Source organism: Ciconia boyciana, chromosome 13 (assembly GCF_034638445.1).
Source record: "Ciconia boyciana chromosome 13, ASM3463844v1, whole genome shotgun sequence".
Classification (NCBI taxonomy): domain Eukaryota; kingdom Metazoa; phylum Chordata; class Aves; order Ciconiiformes; family Ciconiidae; genus Ciconia; species Ciconia boyciana.
In genome coordinates, this window is record NC_132946.1 from 17757867 (window position 1) to 17783718 (window position 25852).

Sequence of the window (25852 nt, forward strand, 5' to 3'; positions counted from 1 at the left end):
CTAAAGCTTAAGGAGATGTGACTTTCTGCATGTGTGTATTTTCTCTACCTGTAGCAACCCCAGGAAATAGAAAGACACCCATGGGAGATCTGGAATGAAGATCTGGAAAGTTTTGGTGTTCAGAAAAAAACAGATGGTGCTCAAATCATTGCAAAAGATGATGTACAAATGATTAAAGATGAGGCTCCCAGTCTCGCCAGCCATACTGAAGACATTCCAAGCCAAAAGGGAGCTGTTCTTGAAGAGTCTCTTGCAGATTCCACAGATCACCTTGAAGAGAAAGAACTGGGCAGGAAGCAGGCCAGGGAAAGAGGTAACTCTTGGCTTAATACAGCATTGCCTGTGGAAGTGCTGGACAGTCAAAAAGAGAGAAGAAAGCTGATAGAGACAAAGATACTCTCCAAAATAATTCTGGAGCCGTCACCAGGCCACCCAGAGCTAGATGTGAAGCCTCCCTCACATGGCATTAGCAACAGTCTAGAAAGAATTGCTAAGGAAGAAACCTCCTCAGATGATCATCTTCAAGAACTAACCCATTTGTCATTGCAGGTAAGTGGCCCAAATAAATGGTTTTTGGGAGTGCTGCTTGTGGGGTAGAGGACACAGTGCATTGCTCACAGAATCCTACTAAAATAAAGAACTGAAGTGCCAAATTCTGCACGTACTGCAGCTGCCTTTGTTGCTTTCATTGTTGTCCTGAGTTTGGGTTTTGTTGGATCATGTGCTATACGAGCTACCAACAAACTATCTTTGTCTTGTAGAACTGTCATTAAAAGCCCATAATGGTAGCAAAAGCCATGGGTCAGCAGCATGGTTCATGGTCTCATTCAGGGAAGCTAACCACAACATCTGTCCCCGGGAAGGCAGGGAACTCTTTTGGTCCCAGACAGACTGTGCATTAAAACAGTGAGCTTTCCAGCCTTCCAGCATCTTTGTCTTTTCTGTAGCACTGTGGTAATGCTGGAGGTGAGAAGAGAAGGTGGTTAGGGTTGTTCCTGAAATCTTGAATCTCTTCCACCTCAGGCAGGTGCTTAGGTCTGTGGGATGACCAGCTCATGTGTGCTTAGCTGGAACATGGCCCCAGCATGGAGAGGTTGTTCTCTTCAGAACTGTAGTTATAGATCTCTACTTCCTGTATTGATTTTTAAGGTCATTAGGACTTAATCAGCACAGAACATAAGCCTGATATTTCTGTTCAAAGCCTTCTATAGAATCAGAGTACAGATGTTTCCTTTCCCCTTTCATCCACACTCACAAAAATAAACTTTTTGGTGTTAGAGCAGTTCTAGCGTAGGCAAAGAATGCAGGTGCTTGCCTGTTTTTTTTTAAATTGTGCTGCATCATTTAATCATGCCATGATTGGAGGGGATCTTTTTCAAGTGGTTCTAGGTTTAATTCCCATCTCGCCTCGTATAAGTCAGTTGCTGTATTAATTCAGGAGGCATGATTTTCCTTTCAGAACTTGGTTGATATCGCTGACTTCAATGAACTGAAGTCTGATCCTTTGGGGTGAGCACTGAGACCAAGCTCAGTGTATTCTCACTTTCATAAAGTGAAGGCAAAGCTGTATCCTTTGTGTGCATGGTGCGTGTGTCTAGATTTGAGAGCTGGTTATTACTTCCCAGCTCAGCACGGTGCCTCAGTTTATGTCAAGTAAAGATGTTAAAACTAATACACGGTTTCTTCTTGATTCTAATCATATCATAGTTCATTTGAAAATGATTTTTTTCTTAAAGTATATTTAAGTCTCTTTCTGTGTTAGAAATGGAATTGTGCAAATCTTCGTTTCTTTTTCTTCTGGACACTGTATAGTACCTTATGACAGTGCTGTTCCTGTTAAGGGTTAGGAGGATAAAGCCTTAATACAGCAGGTTAGATGGTAGTTTGATCTTTTTATTATAATGGTTTGTATTTAAGCGCTATTATTGAAAAAGAAGCTTAGCACCAACTGCATCATAATTAAAGCAAATGCATATGTTGTCTTTCTTTTCAGGGTGTTTGATAAAACAGCATCTGTACTGGCCTGTGACATGGTTCTCATTGTAGTAAGCTCAGTTGTCACTCATTCTTCACTTTTCCAGACCAATACATTTCAATGACATTGTTGAACCAGTATTAGCTTTGTGTTGGTGTGAGGGACTTCAGTTTATGACTCTCATCAGGCTTTTACCTTTCATCAGCTGCAGCTTGTAATATTAGAAAAGATCTAATCATGGTTCAGGTATGTGTGAAAATGTATTTATTGCCCTGGAAAGAGTGACAGCCTTCTCTCAAATGGGGCAGATGGCAGACGGGCAGATGGCAGAGGTTTTTACAAGGTGAAACAGCATGTTTTGGAGGCTGTATCTGCTTTTCTAAAACTCTTGAGTGGTCAAATGAAATGCATGTTAGTTGTAGTTGTGACGTAATTGTCATAACTGACAGTCACCTTCCTTTAAAAAAAAAAAAAGAGTAATTCTAAGTTCTGGTGATGATATTTCAGATGGATGTGGATATTTTTCATTAAAACTTTCATTTCAAATAATATTCAGAGGGGAAAGCAATCAGTGTTTTAAATGCATGTGAACTTTTGTCATCACAGACTGATTCTCATACCGAAGTTAGCAGCGTGCAGTGCAAGCATACCCTCAGCCAGTGCATGTGTGATTCATAGCAACGAAATTGATGATCCTATCTTCAGTGTGGGATAGATTGCAGCTGATTCTGACTGTACCTAGAGGAATGGGAATGTGCCATGGTCGGAAGTTGGAGGGGGAGGAAAAGGCTGTGGGCCTCATCTCAAAGAACTGAAAAGCCAAAAGTCCTTCTCATTTTAGTGGCAGTAAGAAATTCTTGGCATTATTCAGGATCAGAATATGTATGCTTGGTCTTGTATCAGTCCATCTTTTAATCTGTTTTACTATCTCCAGTGGTTTTCTGTAGCTTATATCAAAAGGGTTCATGATTCTCAGAGAAAAAGCCTCAGCAGAGGTAGATGAAGCAGCTGGATAGATGCACTGTCCACAGAGATACAGTAAATGCATTCCTTCCATGACAGCACTTCCTTGTAGAACTGCTTAAAGCAAGTTGGCCATATAGTTAGGGGCATCATATTTTGGAAATGGTGAAAGGGTGAGGAAAGGTACTTGGAGGGATGGACAGAGGGAAATAAAATATGTGGGGATCTTGTACTGTTAGTGAGTTGGAGGGATGAAGGGGAGTACTTGCTGTTGGAAAGACTCCACCATGTGAATGCATGTGAAGGACATAACATGAGTTAGGTCCCTGCTTATGGAGGGAAGGGTCAGGTGCATATTTAGGATGGGCTTATGTTTCTCCTTTAAGGAGCTGTCAGTTCAGTCCATTTGAGAAACATCTTCTATACTTTGCAGTTTAAGTGGGGAAGAAGAAGGTACTCTACCTTTGTTATATTTGAATGAACATCAGTTAATCCTTCACTGGTTTCTCTTAGTAATTACACTGCACTTGCCTATGCTAGATGTGCAGAACCTTGGAAATGACATGAGGCAAACAGTGTTCAAACAGTAAATACCTTTTTGTTAGTCATGCCAATTGTTGAGGCTCACGCTGAAGCAACTGTGTCCAGAGTGGCACACTGGTTCATCTACTGGCAAGTAACAGTGGCGTAGTACTGGAGATAAGTAAGGTGAACTTCCATGCCATTTGTGTATTTCTATGTGCCTGAAGAATCTGATGGAGTTACTAGAATGTGAGTCAAAGGGACTTTATTTTGTAGCAGTCTCTTGAGAGTGAATTTTCCATCACAGTTCAACTGTCTTCTTTCAGAATATTGGGAAATGGGATCTAGACAAGACTCTTGAGGAGCTGGAGCAGCAGAAAGATAACACTCATGCAGAAGTTGCTTTCTCCTCAGCAGATCATGGTAACACTGCTAAATTAATAACTTTGCTGAAAGTGTATAAAAATAAATAAAACTCAGGTTCCCGTGTTTAAGTCATTCCCTGCAGCATCATCTTGAATGTTGAAATCATAGTGGGTTTTTTAATGCCTCTGTAAAACACATTTTTAATTAATTAGTTTCCCTCAAGATTTCATCTTGCTTTTGTAGCTTGAAACTAGTGCTCTGTGGCCTGTCATGGCCTAAGGGTGAATCAGACAAGACGAATGAAGGTTTGAAGTCAGTTTGTCAGAGCCAGATGACAATAGTATCTTTATCCTTCCCCTTTGACAGGCTGTAAAGAAAGGGACAATGTGAAAATGGGGAAAGGGTATATTGGGTGATCCCATGGCAGAAGACCACAACTGGTGATTCTTTTTGTTGCTCTTCCATAGAGACCTTCAGGGGTAGGTCTGAAAATCAGCTCATGGAAAAGCTAGAAGAGCTGTGTGCCAGGCAGTCCAGGACAGTGTCTCCACACTGCAGGTGGCCATCAGCCAAGCTCTTCTCCTTTCAAGAACAGCAAGAGAATAAGAAGTAGGTCCTTTTCTGTCATATACACTAGGGAATCATGACTGCCAGTAGGGATATCTGGAAACTCGTGGTGTTGTATAGGTGCTTTTCTCTGTAGCCTCTGCAGAAAGCTGATAGTGTAGTTGGAATATGCTACAGGGATGTTAAAGGGAAAAACTAAGACTCAGTCATTCCTGTACATTTGATGATAAACAGTCAGTATCCTGCCGCCTTAGCATTCTCCATCAGCCACCACCTTTGTCTAGACCTTACCAGACACTTGGGACAAATGGGAAAGGCAGGAAAACAAGGCTAAGCAAATTATTATGGCCACATTTTTTTGTCATCTAGGGTACCAGGTTCTCTTACTGGTACCTCAGTTTAGCTAAAGTATACAGGATGATTTTTTTTTTTGTGGGTATCAGTGGAGGTGTCTGTGCATCTTGGAGGGTTCTGTGTGAAGGAAGTGGATTTCCAGACTGTTCAGAGGGAACAACATCAGTGGTGGCAGCACAGAGGAAACAATAGTGAAACAAGTCTGTAAAGGGGAAAGTGCAATGAGGATACTTTTCCAGAGCAGGGAGAGCCATGAAGATGATTTGCACTTTGGATGCTCTGAAGGATAAAATACAAATGCCAAAGGAGGCAGAGAGGAAAAAAGGGACCTGTTTTAACTGATTGACACTGGGCTTTTAAAACTTGCAAGCTCTTTGGTACCATAACTGCCTACCATTGTTCTACAGGATGATTTGACATTGTCAGTTTTTAAGAACTAAATATCCCTCCTCATGCTTGCCTGTGATCTGTGTTCCTTGGGGGAAGATGAATCTTTGAGCTCAGCTTTTAAGGTGGTGGATAGTAGGCAGAAGCAGAGTTTGAATCTGTACAGTAGCCAAGCACAAGGCTCCTTTCAATCCAGTTTTGATCATAATCCACACCCTGCAGGAATTCTTGTCTGGATAAGGCGGAGGACATGCTGAAACAGTGTTTTCTATACTTAGGGATGTTGCCTTCCGATCATCTTCACGAAGTCCTCTAAGGATGGATATGATGAGATTACAGTGCCCGCCAGAGCCTGTAACTGTGTACATAGATTTAAGAGATGCTAAACCACAGAAGTCAGTAACATCCCCTGATGAGAAACAAAGGTAAATTCTGGCTTTGTTAGTGAGAAGTAAGTAACAAAAAGTAGGAAACGGAAACCTTCTCTCTACATCTCATACTTGTGCAATATAACTTTTAAAAGTGTTCTCTTCTTCCACACCTCTGTGACCTTAGTAGGAAGGCATAGCCCCTATCTGAGCACAGACATATTCTCAGGAGAGAATAACTTGTCTCAGGACAAGTAAATGTGTGGGGATGCAGGCAGCACAGAAAGGACATGCAAATCATCCAGGGAAATAACATTTAGAAAGTTTCCACCTATAAAGGAGTGGGCAGTGACTGCAAAGCAATGCTTGCAGCTGTCTGAGTTGCTAGCAGCTGTCTGAGTTGGGCTAGCATTCTGACAGCACTGTGTACCAAATGGACATCCTTGACTACATTCCTGGCAAGAAACTGTAGGTGCTGATTTCTGTCTCCTGTGTGATAAGAGTGCCTTATATAGTCAGTTATGGGAGGCTAAATTCTTCTCAATCTGCAACAGATTCTGGCAAACATGTCCTTTCCCTGAGAGCTAATGGTGTCTGAGGTAGCTGTTTGCTCCCTTCTCAGGATTTGTATTTGCTGCAGCAAGGGGTTGAAGAAAACAGTCACCAGAAGAAACCTTGTAGTTAATAAACAGCTAACACATCTTGATGTAGTTCCTTGAATTTTTTTTCCTAGAGTAATAGTGTGAAGAGCTATCCATAACACCAGGAAGTATCTCTCCCTTTTTCATAATGGTTCTAAATTTGCATCCTAGAAATGACAAAACCCAGTTGGAACAGAGTTAACTAATATGCTCTAATTTGTTTCACAGTGCAAGCGACAGCTCCACTGAAGAAGAGGAGACAATGACAATTAAGGACCAAGCAGAAAGGAGAATGTAAGATTCTTTACCAGGACCCTAGTTCAAATGATACGATGTTCATTTTTTCTGAAACTAAAATAATTGCCTTAACAGTGATTAGAGTGAGAGCTCGTGTACTGAAATATCTCCATTCCTGGTCTTCACAGCAAAAAAGCCCAATAATGAAAGTGCTTCAATCTGGCCCCAGGAGATCACTCTTTTCTGTTGCGTGGTGAAGATACTAGAAAGTAGTTGTTGATCCTGGAGGCAGTATAGCACCTTGCTCCTGTACAGCTGCGTGGAAACAGCTCAAAAGACGAATAGAGTAGACCTGGGTGGCTGGGAAACCTGACTCTTTCTCCAGATGTGTTTGAGTGACATGAGAACTGTTTTTTAAATGACTCAAACTTTGAAAATGTTGTAGGGACTTGACTCAGACAAACCTTTATTTTTAGAAATAACAAAATAGGCTACAATGGATGTTGATTTAAAGAGAATATTGAATATACTGTGTGGGCAGGGATGCTCTCAATTCTTCTTAATTGGGGGGGAGAGGAAGAGGGGAAAGGGGGGAGATTGTGATGGATGGAATCCTAAACTGTAAATTCTTCAATAGGCGCAGATGCCAGCCTTTTCCTGTTGCTAAACTCGGGGCTTGATTCATACCCATAGGTTGTTAGACATTTGTTTAATGTGAAGCAGATATGTCAAGCTTTAAACACCTTACTGCATTTATGCTCTGGATTATATTTAGAAGTCTGATGCATATAAGTTCACATTACAGCAGTGCAGAGGACAAGCAGAACATTTGTACTGTTGTGCCAGCCAATTACTTTTTTTTTTTTAATGGTTTGAAAGAATAAATGATTTGACAAGGAACAGAGCCTCAACGCTCAATATAATTTAGAACATCTAATCCAAAGCCAGCATAAAGCAGGGACAAGATGATGCCTGGGGAACTCTCACTGGCACTGATACAAATGCAGAAGTTGCATCAGTGTAAATCTGGAGTGATAGAGAGCAGAGCTTAGCTGATTGGATTTTGATTCGTTTTAATGTTGCTAAAGAACATACACAAATGAAATGCCTGGCAAATGTTATTCAGTTCTGTTTTTAAATAAGAAAATCTCATAGTCTCAGCAGGGTAAGATTGTGATCTCATTCACGAGGGGTCAATGCCAGTTTCACTCTTATCTGGATGGAATTATTAAACAGGGCTACATATTCTGTACTACAATTATTAAACAGGGCTAAGTATTCTGTAGTACAATATACCTACATATTAGGGCCTTGGTGGTTAGTTGTCTTGATCTCCAGGCACTTCACTTAGAAAATACGCTGTTGGTTTATCCCTGGAGTGCTCAGGTAGCCATCTCTAGCACTATACCATAAGGCTGCTCTCCAATACATGGCGCTCTCCTAAAATTGCCACTACTTAGGCATACTCCTTAGTAGTCCAGCCATCAATGTTAAATGTTGATTTGATGGTTCTGGACATGATGGCAGGAGATGTGAGATCCTTAAGGAGAAAGAATCCTGAAGCATAGGTTTAGTTTAGATAAGTACAGCAGTTTGATGCTGTGTACTCATACACACCACCTAACCACATCACTAATATCCAACTCAAACAATCTGTTACTCAGTCCATGTACTTTTCAGCTGCCACTAAAATAAGGTATATTATTTGCTCATAATCACCAGATGAGCTACAAATTGATGGTAGTCTTCCTGTAGCAGGTGGCTTGGGAGGCTCCTCATTGAAGAGAACTGCAAAACAAAATAACAATATCTGCCCATTATGTCATGATAGGACATTTCACAACAGAATACTGTCACAATATATTGGGGTGGCTGACAGTTTATCAGTCTCATTAACCTGGAGGAGACATGGGTGAAATTAAGCCAAATACTCAAAAATCCTAAAAATTATTAGAAGAACTTTTCTTCTGTACATATTTTAATCCTAGCCCCTGTATCCAAAGGGGACAAAAATCTGTAGACTCTAATTTCCATGCTGACGTTACATTTGTTCAGGGCTCTTCTAGTAGGTGTGTGTTGTGCTTGAAATGTGCAAGAGGTAAGTAAATTACAAGTAGGATCGGTTTCATTTTCTGTCACTGTAGTGTTTTATGTGTTGCCTGTGTGCTAGTGCTGCTATTACTAATAGCTATTATTTGTGTAGGTGCCCAGTCCTTGTTTTGAGCTGTCGCTCATATGAGAAGTTCCTCAGAGTCTGAATTTATTCATATAATGCTCTATCTTGATTAAATCAGGTTTTTATTTTCTTTGCAGGAGGAATTGCTCAGGGAAAAGCCTGCTACTGCAACAACTCCATACAGCCCGAAAAGAAGCCTCAGAGCTTCTTCATAAAACGTCTACCCCGGCTGAAAAACTTGAAGGCATAAAACAGGATTCAGAAAGTCTGGAGGAGATAGGTTCCTCTAAAATAAATCAAAACCAATATTTTAAAGTGAGGCAAGAGACAAATAAGGTGATTCCCAGGAAACGGATGAGATTGAAACCAGAGAAAAGAAATACCCCCTTGTCAAACCGTGGGGGCAATGGAGCTGACACAGAAAAAGAAGGCAGAATGGAAGCTGAGAAAGTTCAACATTCAGGAAATGCTCCAGAGTCTCCTCTACCTACCACTGAATTGCCAAGGTATCACACAAAAAAATAAAAATAGTATCGATTGAGGAAATAGCAGAGTTATTTGGGCCTCTGCCTCCTTGGGCTTAGTTCAATGTAGTGTATTCTGCATAAGGTCTAATTTTAAAGTGAAATCAGGTGGTTGCCTTATGCACCTACCCAGCTATTTGGGAGAGCTCCATTATAGTGCCTGTTCAAAGGTTATGTTCTGCCTGCTATTTTCAGAGTGAAATTTAACATTTTGACTTTGACATATGAGCCCTTGAAAGAATTAGAATCTGCTTGCTCTAGAGACTATTACTTTTTCAGTGTTAAACAGTTGCCTACCCTGACACTTAGACACTTCAGCTACCGTGTACTTGGTTTAAATGGCAGATGGTTGGTTGCAGGTTTTTTTTCTCTATGGGATTCCTGACATTAAAGCTCGTTGCTTCCATCAGTTCTATAAAACTCCATTTTTGTCTGCCTATTAGCCTGCAACATAGATGGCAGACCATGGCTTGGCAAGAATCTGGGTTATTTATTGTTGCTGAGTAATAGCTCACAATGATTTTAACAAATTTCAGTTTTCTTTCTTGCTATTCGATTTATTGTTGGGGCACCTGCAGCTTGAAGAATTCAGAAGAAATTGAACTTAATATTTGCCATGGAAATGGCAGATGAAATGTTTCTGCAGACATCAAAATGTAGAAAGATGGAAGGCCTTGGATCAGGGGGAAACTTGTCACTGTATTATAGCAGATAAGAAAGGAAACGGAGTTCATCTGAGAATTTTTGTGTGGAAATGGGGAGTGAAACATCACAAACACACCTCTGCTTAATAGAGTTCTGGCCTCCAAATAGGTTGTCACCACTTGTCAGAAGTTTGAGGTCTGCTCCTTTTGTTTTTTTAGAGATGATTTCATCCAATGACAACTTCTTGTGTGTCCCCCCAAACACTGTAAGCGTTTTCTAAATCTATTTTAGCCTTTCATGTCATGATTCACCCTCAAGTGTGTGGTATAAATATAAGAAAAAATAAATGCAAACAGATGAACAAGGGTGCTTTTTCTCCCAAGTGAAAAGCTTAAGTGAAGCAGAATCTGTATATTTTTCAGGACAGAAGAAAGTAAAAGAGAGCTATCCCAAAAGGAAGAACAGATGAAGGAGAGACACAGGAGACACAGATTCCAGGAGCAGCTGGAGAGATTGCAGCCTCAGCGGTCAGTTACTGGAAAGCAGCCCATGGCAGAGAAAACCCCCGTTTTGTTCCACATGGTTAGTAGTTCAGTGTAGGACTGTCCCTTTCAGAATGGCTTCCTGGCCAAATGCATATGTGATCCTAGAAGCAAAAAGCAATTTTCATTGCATTATTTAAAATGTATTTGTTATGGAGCACCATTACCTGATGCAGTCCTACAGCTCTTGTTTCATGCTAATAATATTTTTCTCCCTTTCCTGTATGGGGAGTACTCCCCTTACAGCTGCCCACCAGGCTTGATGTGTCAGGGTATGGCAGGAGTCCTGGCTTGCTGAAGTCAGTGGGCTCAGTGTCATCTGGTTCACAGGAGCCAGATTTTCACACATGATTTTTCATAACTTTTTCTAAAAAGTGAAATATTTTTACTGCCATACTTCTAAAGCAAAGCCTATGCTGAGTCCTGTCTAGTTGTCTGCCCCTAGCAGCTTTATATTTCAGTTTTGTGGGTAGGTTTTGAGGATTGTGGTTTTAGTAATAGGTTTTGCTTTTGGCTGATGCTCTGATTAAGGGAGTATGAAATTATCCTGATTTTTCCCAGAGCCTAAAATATGGCTCAGAAGACAGGGCTGTTTTTCCTCCTGAGAGGATTTGTATATGTAGTGCTAATTCATCCTTGCACTGATTTCACTGAACACAAGGCCAGCTGAGAAGGTAAGAGGAGATGAGAAACTCCAGAATTTGTCCATGGGTCCACCGTCATGACTTATTTGCGCTAATAGCAGTAACAAAGCTCTTCTGTCAGTACAAAAGTTGAAAGACCTTACAGCCCTAACTTGGGGGATGGACCATTCAATTTGTTTGTTTTGTAAGCAATTGACTAGTGTGTTTCTGCAGATTGAAAGCTCACTTTTGTAACACTGGATTAATCACTGATGAGAAGTAAAGGACTAACAAACTCACAGCTGAATTTCCCTCTGTCAGCCTGCTCTGGCAAGGACAGTGCACTGCACAGAGCTCTGTTTTGAAGGTTGCAAAGGTTGTGATTCTAGTCTTCAGACTTGCTCCTTTCTCAGTCTGCTGGGAGGTACCACCAAATTCCAGTTAGCCCTTATTAAGATGCAGGCACTTCCTTGCTCATCAAAAATATACCTGAGCCTTGCTAACTCACCCCTGACAATGCACCAAGTGATTGCTGAATTGTTCCGTATCTTGGTCATTTCCCGTATTTGCTGCGCTGAAGCCAATAAGATGAAGATAATGCCTTGGTAACGTGGTTTCTCTCAAGTACAGCTCAGGGTGTATCTACACTGTAGTCTTGCTGTAACTGAATCACAGTGCAAACATGCCTGTAATAGCTTTAATGATATGCTAGTCATGGCATATCATAAAGCATAATAGCTTTAATACTGCCAGCTAGTCATGGCAGCATGGACATTGGCATAAGCTAACCAGTCCAGGGTTTACTCAGCTTCTGATGCTTGTAGAAACAGCTAACAGGTACCTAAACTGACAGCCTGCTTGAGGGAAACCTGCCCCAACTTACAAGGCAATATTGGTAGAAACAAAATCAGCACAATGTGTAATAACTGTGTTCTGTGGGCAACTTTGCTCTTAGTTCTTCTTCAGAAATATTCATTATTAAAATTAAGAATGAAAAATGTATCAGCATCATCTATCAAATACAACAGTCAGTTATAAGATTACTTGAAATTCATCTTGACAGCAGCATTTTTTCTTTGAATTAGAACAGGTTTTTCTTTTCTTTCTTTTTTCCTTTGCTTCACATAGGAAGATAGAAAAACTCGAATGTTTTGACATTTAAAACTAAAGAAGCTGTAATTTGGCAGCTGTGTCTCTCAGTGAAAATATCTGGTATCTATATATAAACATGTATATTCAAAGAACAAGCCACAGTGTTTGACAGAGTAGCACACTTTCAAATTCGTTTTTAAGTCCTTTGTTTTGGCAATGATAGATGTTCAAATCTGGAACACTTGTCATAGTTTCCAGAATTCCTCTGACCATTTATAATGCACATAAATAATTGAATTGAATAATAATCAGAGGGAAAGTTTAGAAACTCTGCAATTACTGTAACTGAGGTGCTAGGAAAGAAACACAAAGGAAATTTAAAAAGCTTTAGGGTGCATTAGGGTTACATTAGAGTTCTTGTCTAAAATTTAAAAGCAGTGAAATTCAGACTTAATGCTGCTGCCTTTTTTTTCTTAACCTAGTTCAGTCAAACTCTGTACTCAGCTTCACTCTGTGGGAAGCACTACTATAAATGAGAATCAGGTTTGGGAAGAACACTTTCAAAACTGCAGGTAACTTAGGAGACTAAGAACTAACTTTCACAGGTACTTAAGCATCTAAAGAAGGGGCTGATATCCAGTAGTATTTTCAAGACATGCAAGTACCAAGTTCCCCTGGAAATCAGTGGGTTCATTCTAAGAATTCTGCCTGTCAAGTCTGTGTCTTTAGGTGTCTGAACACTTTTGCAGTCTGGCCCACCTCTTAATTTTAAAAACGCATGGAAGAACCTGATTTCTTTATGATTTTTTTTTTTTCCTGCTCCCCTACACCACCCAAACTTTCAGTAAAACTTAAGACTGGCATGAGTTGATCTCTTCTGAAAATAGGCCCCTTAACCACGTTTTAACCTTTGGATCGAATTCAGAACTGATTCAAGCACCTATGGTTCTGCTGAAAGCCAGCAGAGTGGGGATGTGATCCATGCTGTAAGGTCAGGAATTAATAGTTTAGAGTAACATGCATAGGGTTTGTTTCAGTATTTGAGCAGAGTAAGTGTTATTGACAAGGGAGACAGAGCAGGAATGCTGTGCAGTATTTAAAAGAGTTAAGTGGAGGATATAAAATGAAGTGGGTTTGAAATGGGATGGTCAGTTCATTCATCTTGTGTATTATGATAGAGTAACTTAGTACTAATGTTGATTTCCATATTACATTCCCATTAGATGGGATCCAGATAATAGTTGTTACTTTTGCCAGGCTCATATCTGAGTTTTATGTCAGGGAGCAGCATGAGCAGGTTATTCCATAAGGGAAGACAAGCCAGGAGCTACAGGTCACAGCAAGGCAGGCAGGGGCAGAGACCTCACCAGCAAGGAGTGCAGTCTCACAGTACCCATACAAGAAAAGCAGAGCAGGTCTGTTGAGGGTAACCAGCTGGCAAGTCTGTGGTAATGAGGTAGGTCCAAGATCAAGGCCAGAAAGTCAAGTCAGGGACAGGACTGGGTTCAGTGACACTACGCAGGGTCAGCCAGCAGCCCAGTGATCACCCAGGAAGTCTGTAGTGATGAAGCAGGTCTGAGGTGAAGCCACAAAGTCAAATCGGTTAAGAGCAGGGTTCAGATGAGTGAGGTACGTGGCCAGGCAGAGGTATAGCTGCAGTGTAGCTCAGTCAAGGACCAAGGGCAAGTGTCTCAGCTTAAATGCAGCTCCCAAGCAGAGGGGGAAGGGCCCAGCAGAGGCTTCACACAGCTCTTTTCACAGCAGTCTCATCTGAAGTTATGTGCCTGAGCTCGTGTCAGAACTGGCCTTGAACACAAGCAGCTAAACCAGTGCAGGGGGTGGTGCTCATGGCCCTGATACTTTACATCCAGCTATGGAATTAATTTAACAGACAGCAAGCAGCATTTAGCTTTTATTAAGCTCTTGTATTATTGGGACAAAATAGGTGTTTTCAACAGGGCTTCAGCTTGCTTCTCTCTTTACCTTTATTGCTTTATCGTGATATGGCAGAACAAGATAATGTAGTTTGAAAGCTATTGCAAACCACCTTGTTACCAGTACCTTATAAACATTGTTTTATCTACCTTGTGCAGCCAAACTGTTTGGAAAATGAATGTGTTGACTCATACTGAGGCGTCTAATTTTTCTTGGCTACACAATCACTTTGGCTAGCCTTGTATTAGTAATTATATTACCACAATCATCATCTTATTGCAGCTTAGCCTTACAGCTGGCTTACAAAACAAAAACATTCAGGCATGCAACCGAGTCATTCTAGCTTAACAAATATATTATGTGGATACTTTCTTTCCTATCTTGTAAACATAGACTCTATAACCTTTCTGTCAAAATGGGTAGGTTTTTTATATTAATATACCGTTGACTCAGCTTATTGATGTCAGGTAAAATTCTCAACCAAAAGATTTTCTGCTTGTATTCTCACAACGCTAAAATTAGCAATATACTACGGTCAAAATCTTCCTTGCCCTTTTACTGCCTTGTTCTCACTTCGATCTGCTATCAGTTCTATACAAAAAATCCCTGACAAAATTCCTGGGTTGTACTTACCATCAAGAGTAGTGCTGAAGCATTGTATGTTCAGTTACTGTGACAGCTACCCTGGATTAACACAGTATGACTGAAAGTAGGGATTGATTTCCAAAACTTGTAGAAATCTTTTTAGTTCAATTACTGGTCCCATATGGATTTTTTATGTAGTAGGTGCCTTGATCTGCACAGTTGTCAGTGAAATGCTTTTGATTCTTTACCTGTCTTACTAAAATAGGTGTCTGTGATTCCCATTGCTATTGTATGGGTGTCTTGATCTTTTTAAGGCAGTATGGGTGTCTTGATCTTTTTAAGGCAGTAGTGCTGGCATCAACATTAGAAATTGCCTTTTTCTTACATCTTACCAGAGCACCAAGGGTTGTTCAAGGACATTGACTGTGGGTCCCAGAATCCCAACCTAACCAGCTGGACCATACTCTTGGGCATCTCACCAACTCCATTGTAGAGCTGCTTACGTGAATGCACCTAGGTGACATCCTAAGCAGTATTTAAAAATTCTCCATTTTTATTGCTGTGTGGAAAATGCATAAAGGAAAAGAATTGTAAGAAAGTGAAATTCATGTCTCAGTAGAAAGAAGGTACAAGGCCTGATCCACCAGTTATGAAAGGACTGGTTTTGTGCTAGTTCTGTACAGAAATGCCAGTTTATCTCTAACAAAGTGGTGCAATATACATATTTGGAGAAGCTGAGGAAAACAGTTAAATCTTCTTTCAGTTATAATGATCTTGTAATACAGTAACTAAATTTTTCTATATCTGTATTACTCTAAAACTGATCTTGTAAGTATAAATCACCCTGTGACCAAATGTTTTCAATTACACTGAAAGAAAGCAACCGCTGCATTTGCATGCATGTGAACATAACTGAACCCACCATTTATCCCTTACTATTATTTGACTATAGTTAAAAAAAATTAATTGTAAAAATTGCAAAATATTTCCTACACTAAATCTTATTCTGGCATCAGAGCTGAATTTGGCTTGTGCTTCACTCTAGGCCTTCTCACTCTCTTGGACTGACTCTGCGGGGTTGTGGCCAGCAGTGATGTGCCAAACAGCCAGCAGATGGCCCCTGAATTCCTCCCTTTTTTTACAGTGAGGTATTTAATGAGTTCCTGAAACAAGATTAAAATCTCTTGTACTTAATGAACCTGCTGCCTCAACTCAAGAAAGGCTTAAAAATAAACTAAGGCAATTAGAGATTGTAGTTAAATTTAGCGTGCAAAAACAGAAGGCCAAGATTCCTGTTTGTACCACCAGTCCAGCACACAGGATTCAGAATAGCATGGAAGTTCCCAAGAAAATGTTTTTCTAGCATAGGCGACTTGACTGGCACAGAGCCTGTATTTCTGGCCTCCTCTTCATCTTCCCACTTGGTACCAGTGAAAGCAAATGGGGGGGATTTGCTGGCACAGTACTTTATGCTCAGGTTGAGTTTAGGTGGTTTATGGTCTCCTTGGCTGTAGTCAGCAAGCCAGAGGAGCTGAGGCTGATACTGCCTCTGCCATGGCCCAGGATGGCACAGATCTATCCTAAGGATTTGCCTTAATAGGCAAAGCAGAGAATCTAGGCCTTAAATGTCTCTGTTACAAACAACTTCCTTTACACAAGCAGAGTCTGCTTGCTTGCTTGCTCTCCATGTTCTCTGTGTAAGAGATGTTATGGAAGTGTATGCTTTGGCACTCTTAGGGCACAGATTAAAGCAAGTCAGGAACTTCACAGACTGATGACCCTTCCTGGTAGTTCTGCTCACACAACCAGAGTAGTTAAAAAACAGCATACAGTAATCCTGCTTTAATAACCTGTTGTCTGCTTCAATAGGTTTCTTGGCCAAATTGCTGCATATACACTCAGAACCAGGAAACTCACCTTCCGTACTGAATGCATCAGGACCACCAAAAAGCCATAGAGAAACTTCCATTTAAACTTCTGCATCGAGACCCAGCCTGATGGTTTCACAGGGGCTCCCACCTTTGTCCATTGCACCTTCCAGCTATGGAACAAATCGAATGGTCAGGTCTTTACAAAGAAATGACTGCTTTCAGTGCCGTTTCTTTGATTGGAGTTTGAAATGGCCCCAGGAAAATGTGAAATATTTAATCCTTTATATTCCTTGGCATATCTTGGAAGTGATTAAAATGAGTTTAGGCTTATTCTTGAATGTACTTATGCATGATCTTGACAGATGGGAACATTCGTTGCTGTTGCTTAAGGGAAAGGTTAATATAAGTAAAAAGAATATAGTTTCCAGAATTACATGCATGAACTTGCTGCCAGTAGAGGTCCTAAATAATCCTCCATTCACATTAGAGGGATGGTTTAGGTTGAACTCAAAGAGAAGATAATAACATAAAATGTCTATGGGCTAACTTCTATTTCTCATTTACAAGAGGGCAGGAGGACAAAAAAACATTTCTGTACCTTTTGTCTCCTTGGCTCTTGCTCTTTGACAGGTCCTCTGTGTGTTGGCAGCAGGAATAGCTACCATAAGTTTGCAATGCATATGAACAAGTGCTGGTCACATTTAATTATATAGAGAAATACTTTCTGCCATGCGTCTCTTTCTTGGAATCAGAATAGAATTCACAGCTCCTGGCCTTACCTCAGAGCTGTGATCAGTGATGCTATTTGTAGATGAAAGGAGGCTGAATCTGTCCCTCTGTTTTTTGAAGGGGCTGTACAGGCTTATCTGACACAGCCACGCTACCGTTAAAAAAGCCATATAATTTAAACTGTATTCCTAGTTTTTCTCATGCCTTCTTGTTTAACATTGACTTAGGCTGGACTACAGTTCCAAATCTTAACACACTGGGGGATAAGCTTGGTCTCAACTGGTAAACACATTATTACACAAATAATCATAGAAGCATTATTCTAGTGGCAGGGGAATGGAATTCAAGGCTTTATCTGAAATTGTGGAGAGGAAGTATCGTGCAGTTATTTTTATTTTAAAAACATAGGGATCTGTCCAGCTATGGGCCGAGCACCTGGAGTTCCCACAAGCTTCAGTCAACATTGTAAGCATTTAGCAGTTCTCTGAATCACAAAACCCCCATATTTACTGCCTTGCAGAATTCACAGGTCTGAAAGGTTATCCGCATAGTATTTTGCAGCTGGACACAAGATCACAGAGCCTGTATGACAAACTGGATACAATCCATTCTTAAACTGGAAGATGATAGTTTGAAAAGCAAGCCACTTGAGCTCTGGTAAAACTTCCTGATAAAGCAGCTGAGCATAGTTTGTACCCCCCACCCCTTTTTTTTTTTTCTTGGGGGATTTCCATAGAGTATCAGGGGAAATACATTAAAAGATAAATAGATTAAAGACTAGAAAAAATAAGGCTTTATCCAAGTTGATAAGTATATGGTGAATCTCCTGGACTATCAACTAGAGCCATTTCAACAGTATTTAAAGCCAACTAGGAGTATGTGCCAAATGCCAGCCTAGTTTTCAGATGGCTGAAGGCCAATTCCATGCTCTATCGCAGCATTTCAAAGTGACCGTGTACAATTTCCTTCCCTGCTGTGGGTCTGGAAATCATGGCACGTTTTATTTGTGAGGCAGTTGGAAATTAATTGAAGAACAATGCTATGGAAGATACAGATACTACTTGTTGGGGTTTGGAGGACATGGTACTGTTTCAGGAATGTCAAGAAAGGGAACAGATTAATATTGAAAGTTTATTGATAATCTTAGATTGTTCCTCTTCAGAGTGTTTTACAGGCTTTTGATAATTAATCCAGCTACTCAGGGACTAGGATAAGGAAATATTATCCTTACTTTACAGTTTCACAGAGAAATACTCCATTCCAGAGCCAGGACTGAAGCACAAGTTCCTGATTCCCAGTCTTGTGTTCACATTAAATGTGTAATTAAACTTCCTTTACTTATTTCAGCTGCTTCTTGTTACCCAGAGTATGAACTCATTAGAGAAGGAACTTTTTGTTACACGTGCTCAGAACACCAGCACAATGAGGCTATGAAAATCCTTCTAAGCCTCTCTAAGCGTTACTGTAGTGTAAACACCAATCATGGAAAAGGCACTTCTCCCTTTTAATTATTATGTCTCAGAAAGCAAACAAAATCAAATAGGACGTAATGTTACTTTGATTTAAATTTTTAAATTTTAGTGCAATTTTCAGAGCAGTTCTTTGTTTACCTGAGGAGTTGAGCCTTTGTCAGAAAATTTTCCCACTTCTAACAAATAAAGAAGAAATGGTTCCCACTTCTAACAAATAAAGAAGCTGCTTGTTACCAGTTATTCATGCCAGTTATTTGAATGGGGTTTTAGCTGCACTCAGACTTGTTGCTAAATAGCCTCAATTAACACAATTTTTCTTGAATGTATTTGTGTGCAAATACCCATTTTCAAACATTTGTGGTTTGTTAACATAGATCACAACCATGTGACCATTCTGTGTTCTAATGAACATTAGAATTATGTTGGGATTGGTCCTTAGTCATCTTAAAGCTAGGCTGATATTTGACACATGCTCCTAGCTGGCTTTAAATACTAATTAGAACTTTCTGTGTCCTAATGAAGTAATTCCAGAGCAATTCTATCAAGTAAGTCAGCATTGCTTTAACTGTACATGCCTATCAGTGCTGACTGATAGATATTCTTGTTTCATTCATAGTATTCTGGTCTAGTGAACTCAGACTGACTAGAAAGATAGTGTCCAAAAAAGAACATTAGCTGGTTGTGTAGGACTCTCTAATAGTAATGATGTTCCAGGCCCAGGACAGGAGAAAGCAAGAGGTCACAGTAAGACACACTGGCATATACAAGAGAGACAGAGTGGCAGGGGCAGTGCTGTGTACTCATGTCAGGAGTACTAGCAGGACAAGCAGAAGTGAGCAGGTTAGGAGAGGGAGAACACTCTAGGGTACAAGATTCTTCTTATTCAGGGGAAAATGTTTGATGCTGTGGAGGTGTCTTTTTCACTGGAGATAGCAGAATAAATATATGTTGAACTTTGGGCCAAAAATACTTTCTGCCTGTGTGATCCTGAGTGATCACACAGTGTCTCTCTGCTAACATATTCTATGGGCCAGATCCTTGACTCTTGCCAGATGGGTTATGCATATCTCTGATAGCACAGATGAGCCATTAACTCTAGTGAAGCAGTTGAGAATTCCCTTAATGCTGGCTAAAGCAGAAGTGGCTTAGAACAGTGTAATTCACACTACATGGCATCTCTTTCTTGTCTTCATTTGTGTTGAGAGGGATTATGGATAGGATGGAGAGGGATTGCTGTAGAACACTGACTGTCCTGAGCCAGAAATGTAACTGATCCTAGCTATCGTTAACTGCCTGCCAGTGTTGTGGTGGTCATAAAGCTACTTTAAATTGCACTTGGGGTTGACCGTGGTCAGCTGGCAACAACATGAAAAGGTATACAAAGTGAATTTTGCTGTCCTTGGTTCCTGTGCTGAGCAGAGCTCAGTTCCTTTCTGTGCGTCACATCTGAACTGCACTCCCATATTCAGTAATTTCTGGTGACGAGCTGACGTTTCTCTTTGTCACTTGCCCTCTTTACGCTCCAGCAGAGACGCTGTCTAGCTTTAGCACACTCATGCTGCCAGAGATGGAAAAGTGGTTTCTTCTGAATCAGGAGAGGTTATCTTCTTCATGCCCAAGACTAAGACTAACTGTGCAGAACAAGAAGATACCTTTCAGCAAAGAAATTTTCTTTATTGGTTTTTTTTTTTAATTTAAACTCACATGATAGGTAACGCCCTAAATGAATTGGGGAATTACAGAGTTCATAGCAAATAATGCTTCCATTACACAGCTCTTTGAATTCCTGCAATCTTACTTTGGCAGAGTTATCTGCTTTGGAGGATCGTAACTCCCCCATTTTAGTAATCTGAAGCTCAGTTCAGATCAGAAAATTTCAATAACATCTTGCCACCATCATATTTTTCAGATCCATAACCTCGGCATGCTTGATACTCAGAAAGCCATTGGTGCTATAGAGAGTGAATCTAGTACAAAAATGCATTAACAGAAAGACCATTCAGACCATTAACATCAATTGTACTCTCCTTTTTGTTACTAAATTTTGCCTTCCTAATTACAGTACGTTCTGTCAGTTGCATGCAGGAAATGCAGATACTTTCCTCATTCTTATCCGTTGCTCCCACTTTGCAATGATAAAACAGTTCTTTGAATGGTTTCAGGGTTTATTCCACAATTTAATGTGGAATTTCAAATAATCTAACAGATGGTATTGTCATCATTTCTCCTTCCCCACAGAATGAAAATGAACAAACACTTGACATTTCCAATATGTCTTCATCTAATGCAAGAATTTTTAGAAGCCATGAAAGAGTGTTATCTGCTCTGCCTTAGATGGACAGACTTGTTAAATGTGTCCTAACCATCTCCTCTCCTACATTAGCAACATGAATGCATGGAAAATAGATGTATAACCTCATAATCAACATGCTTGCATTTTGTACTGTGAGCTCTGTCTATAATGAAGCATGAACATGCAATGCTAGAGCTATTTCAGCATAAGAGTATAGAATTTTCATTAGAGAAATTAGCTAGAGCTGCTAGAAATCAGTAAGTACCTAGAAATCAGCTCACATTTACAAGTGTACAGCAGATGCATCATTTGGCAAAAGATTTCTGCAGTCAGTAACTTGCCATTCATCAGGGATTGCCTCTTAAATCTGTGATCCAAGCTAGGGTGCAGATGACACAGAAGGATAAATTTAGGCATGGCTGAAAACAATTATTTTGATTGAGCCTCTAGCCAATGAGAGTAAGATTCTTCCTATTCCTCCCCTTCCCCCTCACCCCCTCCAGTAAAGAAGGAGGAGACTGTGTGAGTATAACTTATCTTCATTTTACATGTGGTGGATGTTTTGATTTAGCTCTCACTGTTGCAGAATCTGCTCAATGTAGTAGAGAGTGTTTTTTGATTGAATGTGATACCTTGCTTCAGTGTTAGTGTCAGTTTAGTTAGTATTGGAAAAGGTGCTAGAAGGGAAATATCAAAGTTTTTTTTTTACCTGCAAAAGAGAGACCATATCTAGGAAAAAAAAAAAATTGGCTTTTCCCTAACCTATATCCTTCCATGGGGAGAAACCCTCAGGCTGGGTGAGCTGATTCTGCTCGGAAATATTAACTGCTTTCTTGGGTCTATGTGGTGACGTGAACTTTCCAAACATGTAATGTAGTGTGGTTCCTAAACAGCAGTTGATAGCAACTGCTCTCACTTGCTATTGGCCTTGTACCTAGCTGGAAACCAGTAGCAAAGTTGTCACCTGGCCCTCCTGGCTCCTGAGCTGCTACTCGATCATCCCAGCCTCTAACAGTTTTGATGATGTTTCCCAGTTTTAGGGCAACAGAGCTGTTTGTCCAATCTAGTATGCAGGCATAGTAAAAGCAATGCCAACTAGTCTTTTAAAAAAATATCAACAAAAGCATCATTTAACCAATTAGAGCTATTTTATTAGAAACAAAATGACAGTAATCGTGGCTGACAAACTTGTATCCGCTAAGCTTTGGCTTGCTGTGATCATAAACAGCTATGTTTTTTTTTTTTAAATAATAATATGGAGGTAAAATGCCACTTTTTTAATGATTGTCTGTAGGGATGCCTTCACACTACGGGGTTTTTTATGAGTAGTTGTTTCCTTTGGGGCTATGCCTCTGTGTGTATAACTTCAATCCTGCTATAGCTGAAGGCTAGAATATATGGCTATCCTTAAGTTGTCTTGAAATTCTTTTTTCCTCATTTCTTTTTTGGTGTGGATTTGGGGGGAGGTTATTCCTTGGCTGCTTAGTGTGGTTACTGCTTCTACTTGCACTGTCATTACGTTAGAGTGGAGAAAGATGGCCAGGACTGGGGGTGGAGAGGTGGTTGGAAAATTGAGCTGAAGGGCTGCAAGTTGCAATATTGTAAACTAGAATGGCAAAACAAAATAGCAAGCACTTTGGAAATAGGACATTTTATCTTATTTACTCTATCGTAATTGTTGGCGTTTGACTACAATCAGTTGCAAGCCTGTCTGTGATTGACAGCACAATTCTAGCCAGAGCAACTGAAAATAGCCCAGCATTTGAGTAATTTTAGTCTTTTTATAACCTAATACCATCACAAATAAAAGCCAGCATAACATGTACGCACATTGAACTCTCTTCATAGGTAGACTAGGGTAAGTTGGGCAGTGCTGTGGGAAGGCATACTAAGAAAGCATTGAATGTGTCTTACTTCAGCAATTCTTTCCCAGAATTAAATAGGATTAGCTCCTTTTTTGTTCATTAGCCTTAATATTTCTGAAATCAGTTAAGTTCTATGCCTAGATTCTTGTTGGGGTAAGGAGGCTGGCAGAGGGAGGAGAGGGAAGGACCAACATTGATCAAAACCTCGCTCATTCTCAGAAGGAACTTTAATAAGTAAAATCCTAGCTGATCTTGGTCAGAAAACCTATTGAGCCCTCCCCCCAGCTGCTGGGCCAAGCACATTTGGAATAGTTGGAAATTTCCTGCTGAAGCATTAGTAGATACTGGTTTAATCTTTAGCTTTTGAGTTACCTCCTGTCATTGATCCCCACACCCTTGTTAAAAGAGGAAGAAAGAATATTTTCCCCAATGTAGGGTATAGAAGAAGGTAATCTTTTCCTGAAAGTCTCCAAGTTTCTCTTAAGGCCTCTTCCTCAGAGAATTATGATGGTAGGGTCAAAGCCCTGATCAATTCTGTTGGCTCCCCAGGACTACAGTAACATTAGTAATGCAGATCTGCAGCATCAGAAACTTTTGCGTGACTACTTTTCCTTTATTACTAATTGCAGTTTTTATTTGGTACTTGCAGACAATGCTGTGTCTGTGGCAGATATTTCAGCACCAAAACACTGGATGACGCAATAGATCTGCTTGGGGCTTTCTATTAGTATATTTTTTTGAAAACCATTTTAAGGAATTGTCTGGTTTGAGGACTGGCACGGCAGTCAAGCTACATTAACTTGTCAAGTGGATTAGTCATTAACCACCTTTGTGGACATTTTAATTAAGAATTAAAGTGGCTTTAATTGGATTTAGCTTACTTTGCTTCCAAAGTAAATTCAGGTAAATCAAATTAAGGTTAATTCGGTGTAAAGGCATGGGCAGACATCCTCATTTAGGGCTACCTGGAGCAACTGAAAACATAACTGCTTATCTGTTCCTCAACACCCTCCTGCTCCCATTGTGTTCCTATGGTGTTCCACAGCTCAGCTCACAGAAAGGGGTGCTTGCTAGTCTCATACTACATTAGGTTATTTCAGATTAATTCTGCTCACCTTAATTAGCAGTTTAGTCTGTTGGCTGATTGCGTTGACATGTACGGGGAAATGCAGTCATGTTGCACTTTGCGGACTCTGCAGTGGGGAGCGTAGCCCTCAGCTGATGCTGTAACAAGTAGCTTGGCAAAGTTAACCCCATAAACAGCTCCAGCTATTTGCAAAATGAATGTGCATCCATGCCTGTAGAATATATGCACTCAGGCTGCCTTGCGGGGAGGGCCCTGAGGGTCTTTAGTAAAGGATCATAACTGTTGAGGAGTGATACTCTTATGTCTACTGAGAGAATCTTTGCGATTTTAGGGACTAGCTTCCTAATTGCCAAAAGAAATGTCAAGGGCAGCAAATTGAATATAGATAGGAATAGCAAGCCAGCTAATAATTACAGCTGTGGCTACTGCATCTTTGGAAAAACAACAGATATCCCATAAACTATAACCCCACAGTTCAAGCTTGGAGTTGTTTCTTAAAGAACAGATCTCTTAAAGGAGGGGGAACTTGCATCCTAAATAATCAAGATTCAATACTAAAGTGAAGAAAGGAGATGACTTCGCTTAAATCTAACATCATCTATGAATGATGTATGTTAGATGAAGCAGAAAATAATGAAAGTTTTGACACTTCTATCAGGCTTGTTTTGAAGACATTTCACTGATTTAAAAAAATAATAATAATGCTGAATCTTAAAGAATACAGAACAAATTCCATCATACTATTTCCAGCTGTGACCACGTAATCTTCATTCACTAAGCAGTGTTTGACTAAATGAAGACCCAGGTGACAGCTCTCCAAGAGAAACTGAAGTGCTCCAGAAGGTGTCACTGATATAATGACCTAGCTTTTATGGCTCATGCTTCCTCTTTGATAAATGCTTGCTAGATATTAATTGCCCCTCCTGTGACGGCAATGAATGTAATTCATTCATTCATGATGATGAATACAGTTCCAGTAATCTACATGACTTCCATTTTCATACTTTTTTTTTTTGACAGGAAGCCTCTTATTTGCCAGATATTGACACATTGCCTAGGCCACACAGTATGAAAAATGAGGTGCTGCTTATGACCATTTGGCTGTCAAGTTGTGGCCAAGTAGCTACAGATCAGTGTGGTGGGCAGGTGCCTAACGTGGTGCTGAGAGCAGCCAACATCTACCAGGCCCTTGTGACGTGGCTTCTCTCTCTGGTGAGTATGTGCAGTGACAGTGCACAAAAGGTTCTTCATGATTAAGGCTGTGTTTTGCCCTCCAGTGAATATATAATCATTCTTGAACATTCTTCCAACAGCTGTAAAACAGTGGCTGAACAAAGGGGAAATTATGTTCTAACTCACCTTAAAGTCAGTAAATAAAAGTCTTGCTGAAGTCAGTGGGAGCTGGATTGTGCCAGTAGTTTGCGAAGAACATGGCACAGAAAGTAAAAAATTGTTGACCCAGACTCACAGTAGTCAGAAGTGACTACTGGAAGTAGAGGGCTAAGTATTATACTTTGTCCTTGGCAAAAGAAGTGAACGGACACAGGTGCCTATTTCTTACCACTTGTTCTAATTAAGAACAGATCCTTTCTGATAGTCAAGGGGGCTATAAACAAGTGGCGGTCTGTTTTATCTTAATTGCCCTTTGCATCATATATTTTTCTCCTCTAAAGAAAACACCTTTTTCTCACTCTTCTCATTCATCCCATATTAGCCTTTTCCTCTAGGAAAACAGGCAATGTGTATTTTTTCTCCCCACCCCGCATGTTGGCCTCATTCTTTTCCCTGGTTAAAGACATTGGCATACCAATAGCAATCTGCACACTCAAGGTAGATTTCGCCCCAAGTGGACAGCCTGCACAAGGCTTTTAAATCACTTAACTCCTCTTAAACAGTATTAATTGTTAATGATGTTCACACTTCCATTAAAACATTGCTAACATTCTTTAATGTTAGTTCAATGCTAATGAAAATTGCTACTTGAACAGGCCCAGAGTCTGAATCTTCCATTCAGAAACTAGTTAGCTCATGAC

At 40.2% G+C, this 25852-nt stretch overlaps 1 protein-coding gene across 3 annotated transcripts in view; it reads left to right on the plus strand.

Annotated features, from left to right (window-relative positions):
• The window catches only part of DNAAF8 (dynein axonemal assembly factor 8), a 95730-nt gene that overhangs the window by 5713 nt on the left and 64165 nt on the right, over positions 1 to 25852 (plus strand). For all 3 annotated transcript variants that reach the window (XM_072877981.1, XM_072877980.1, XM_072877982.1), the window contains exons 4-11: positions 55 to 549; positions 3787 to 3883; positions 4294 to 4435; positions 5413 to 5559; positions 6372 to 6437; positions 8694 to 9062; positions 10148 to 10307; positions 24840 to 25031. In XM_072877981.1, coding sequence (XP_072734082.1) covers positions 55 to 549; positions 3787 to 3883; positions 4294 to 4435; positions 5413 to 5559; positions 6372 to 6437; positions 8694 to 9062; positions 10148 to 10307; positions 24840 to 25031 — 1668 coding nt within the window. The remainder of the gene's footprint in view (positions 1 to 54; positions 550 to 3786; positions 3884 to 4293; positions 4436 to 5412; positions 5560 to 6371; positions 6438 to 8693; positions 9063 to 10147; positions 10308 to 24839; positions 25032 to 25852) is intronic.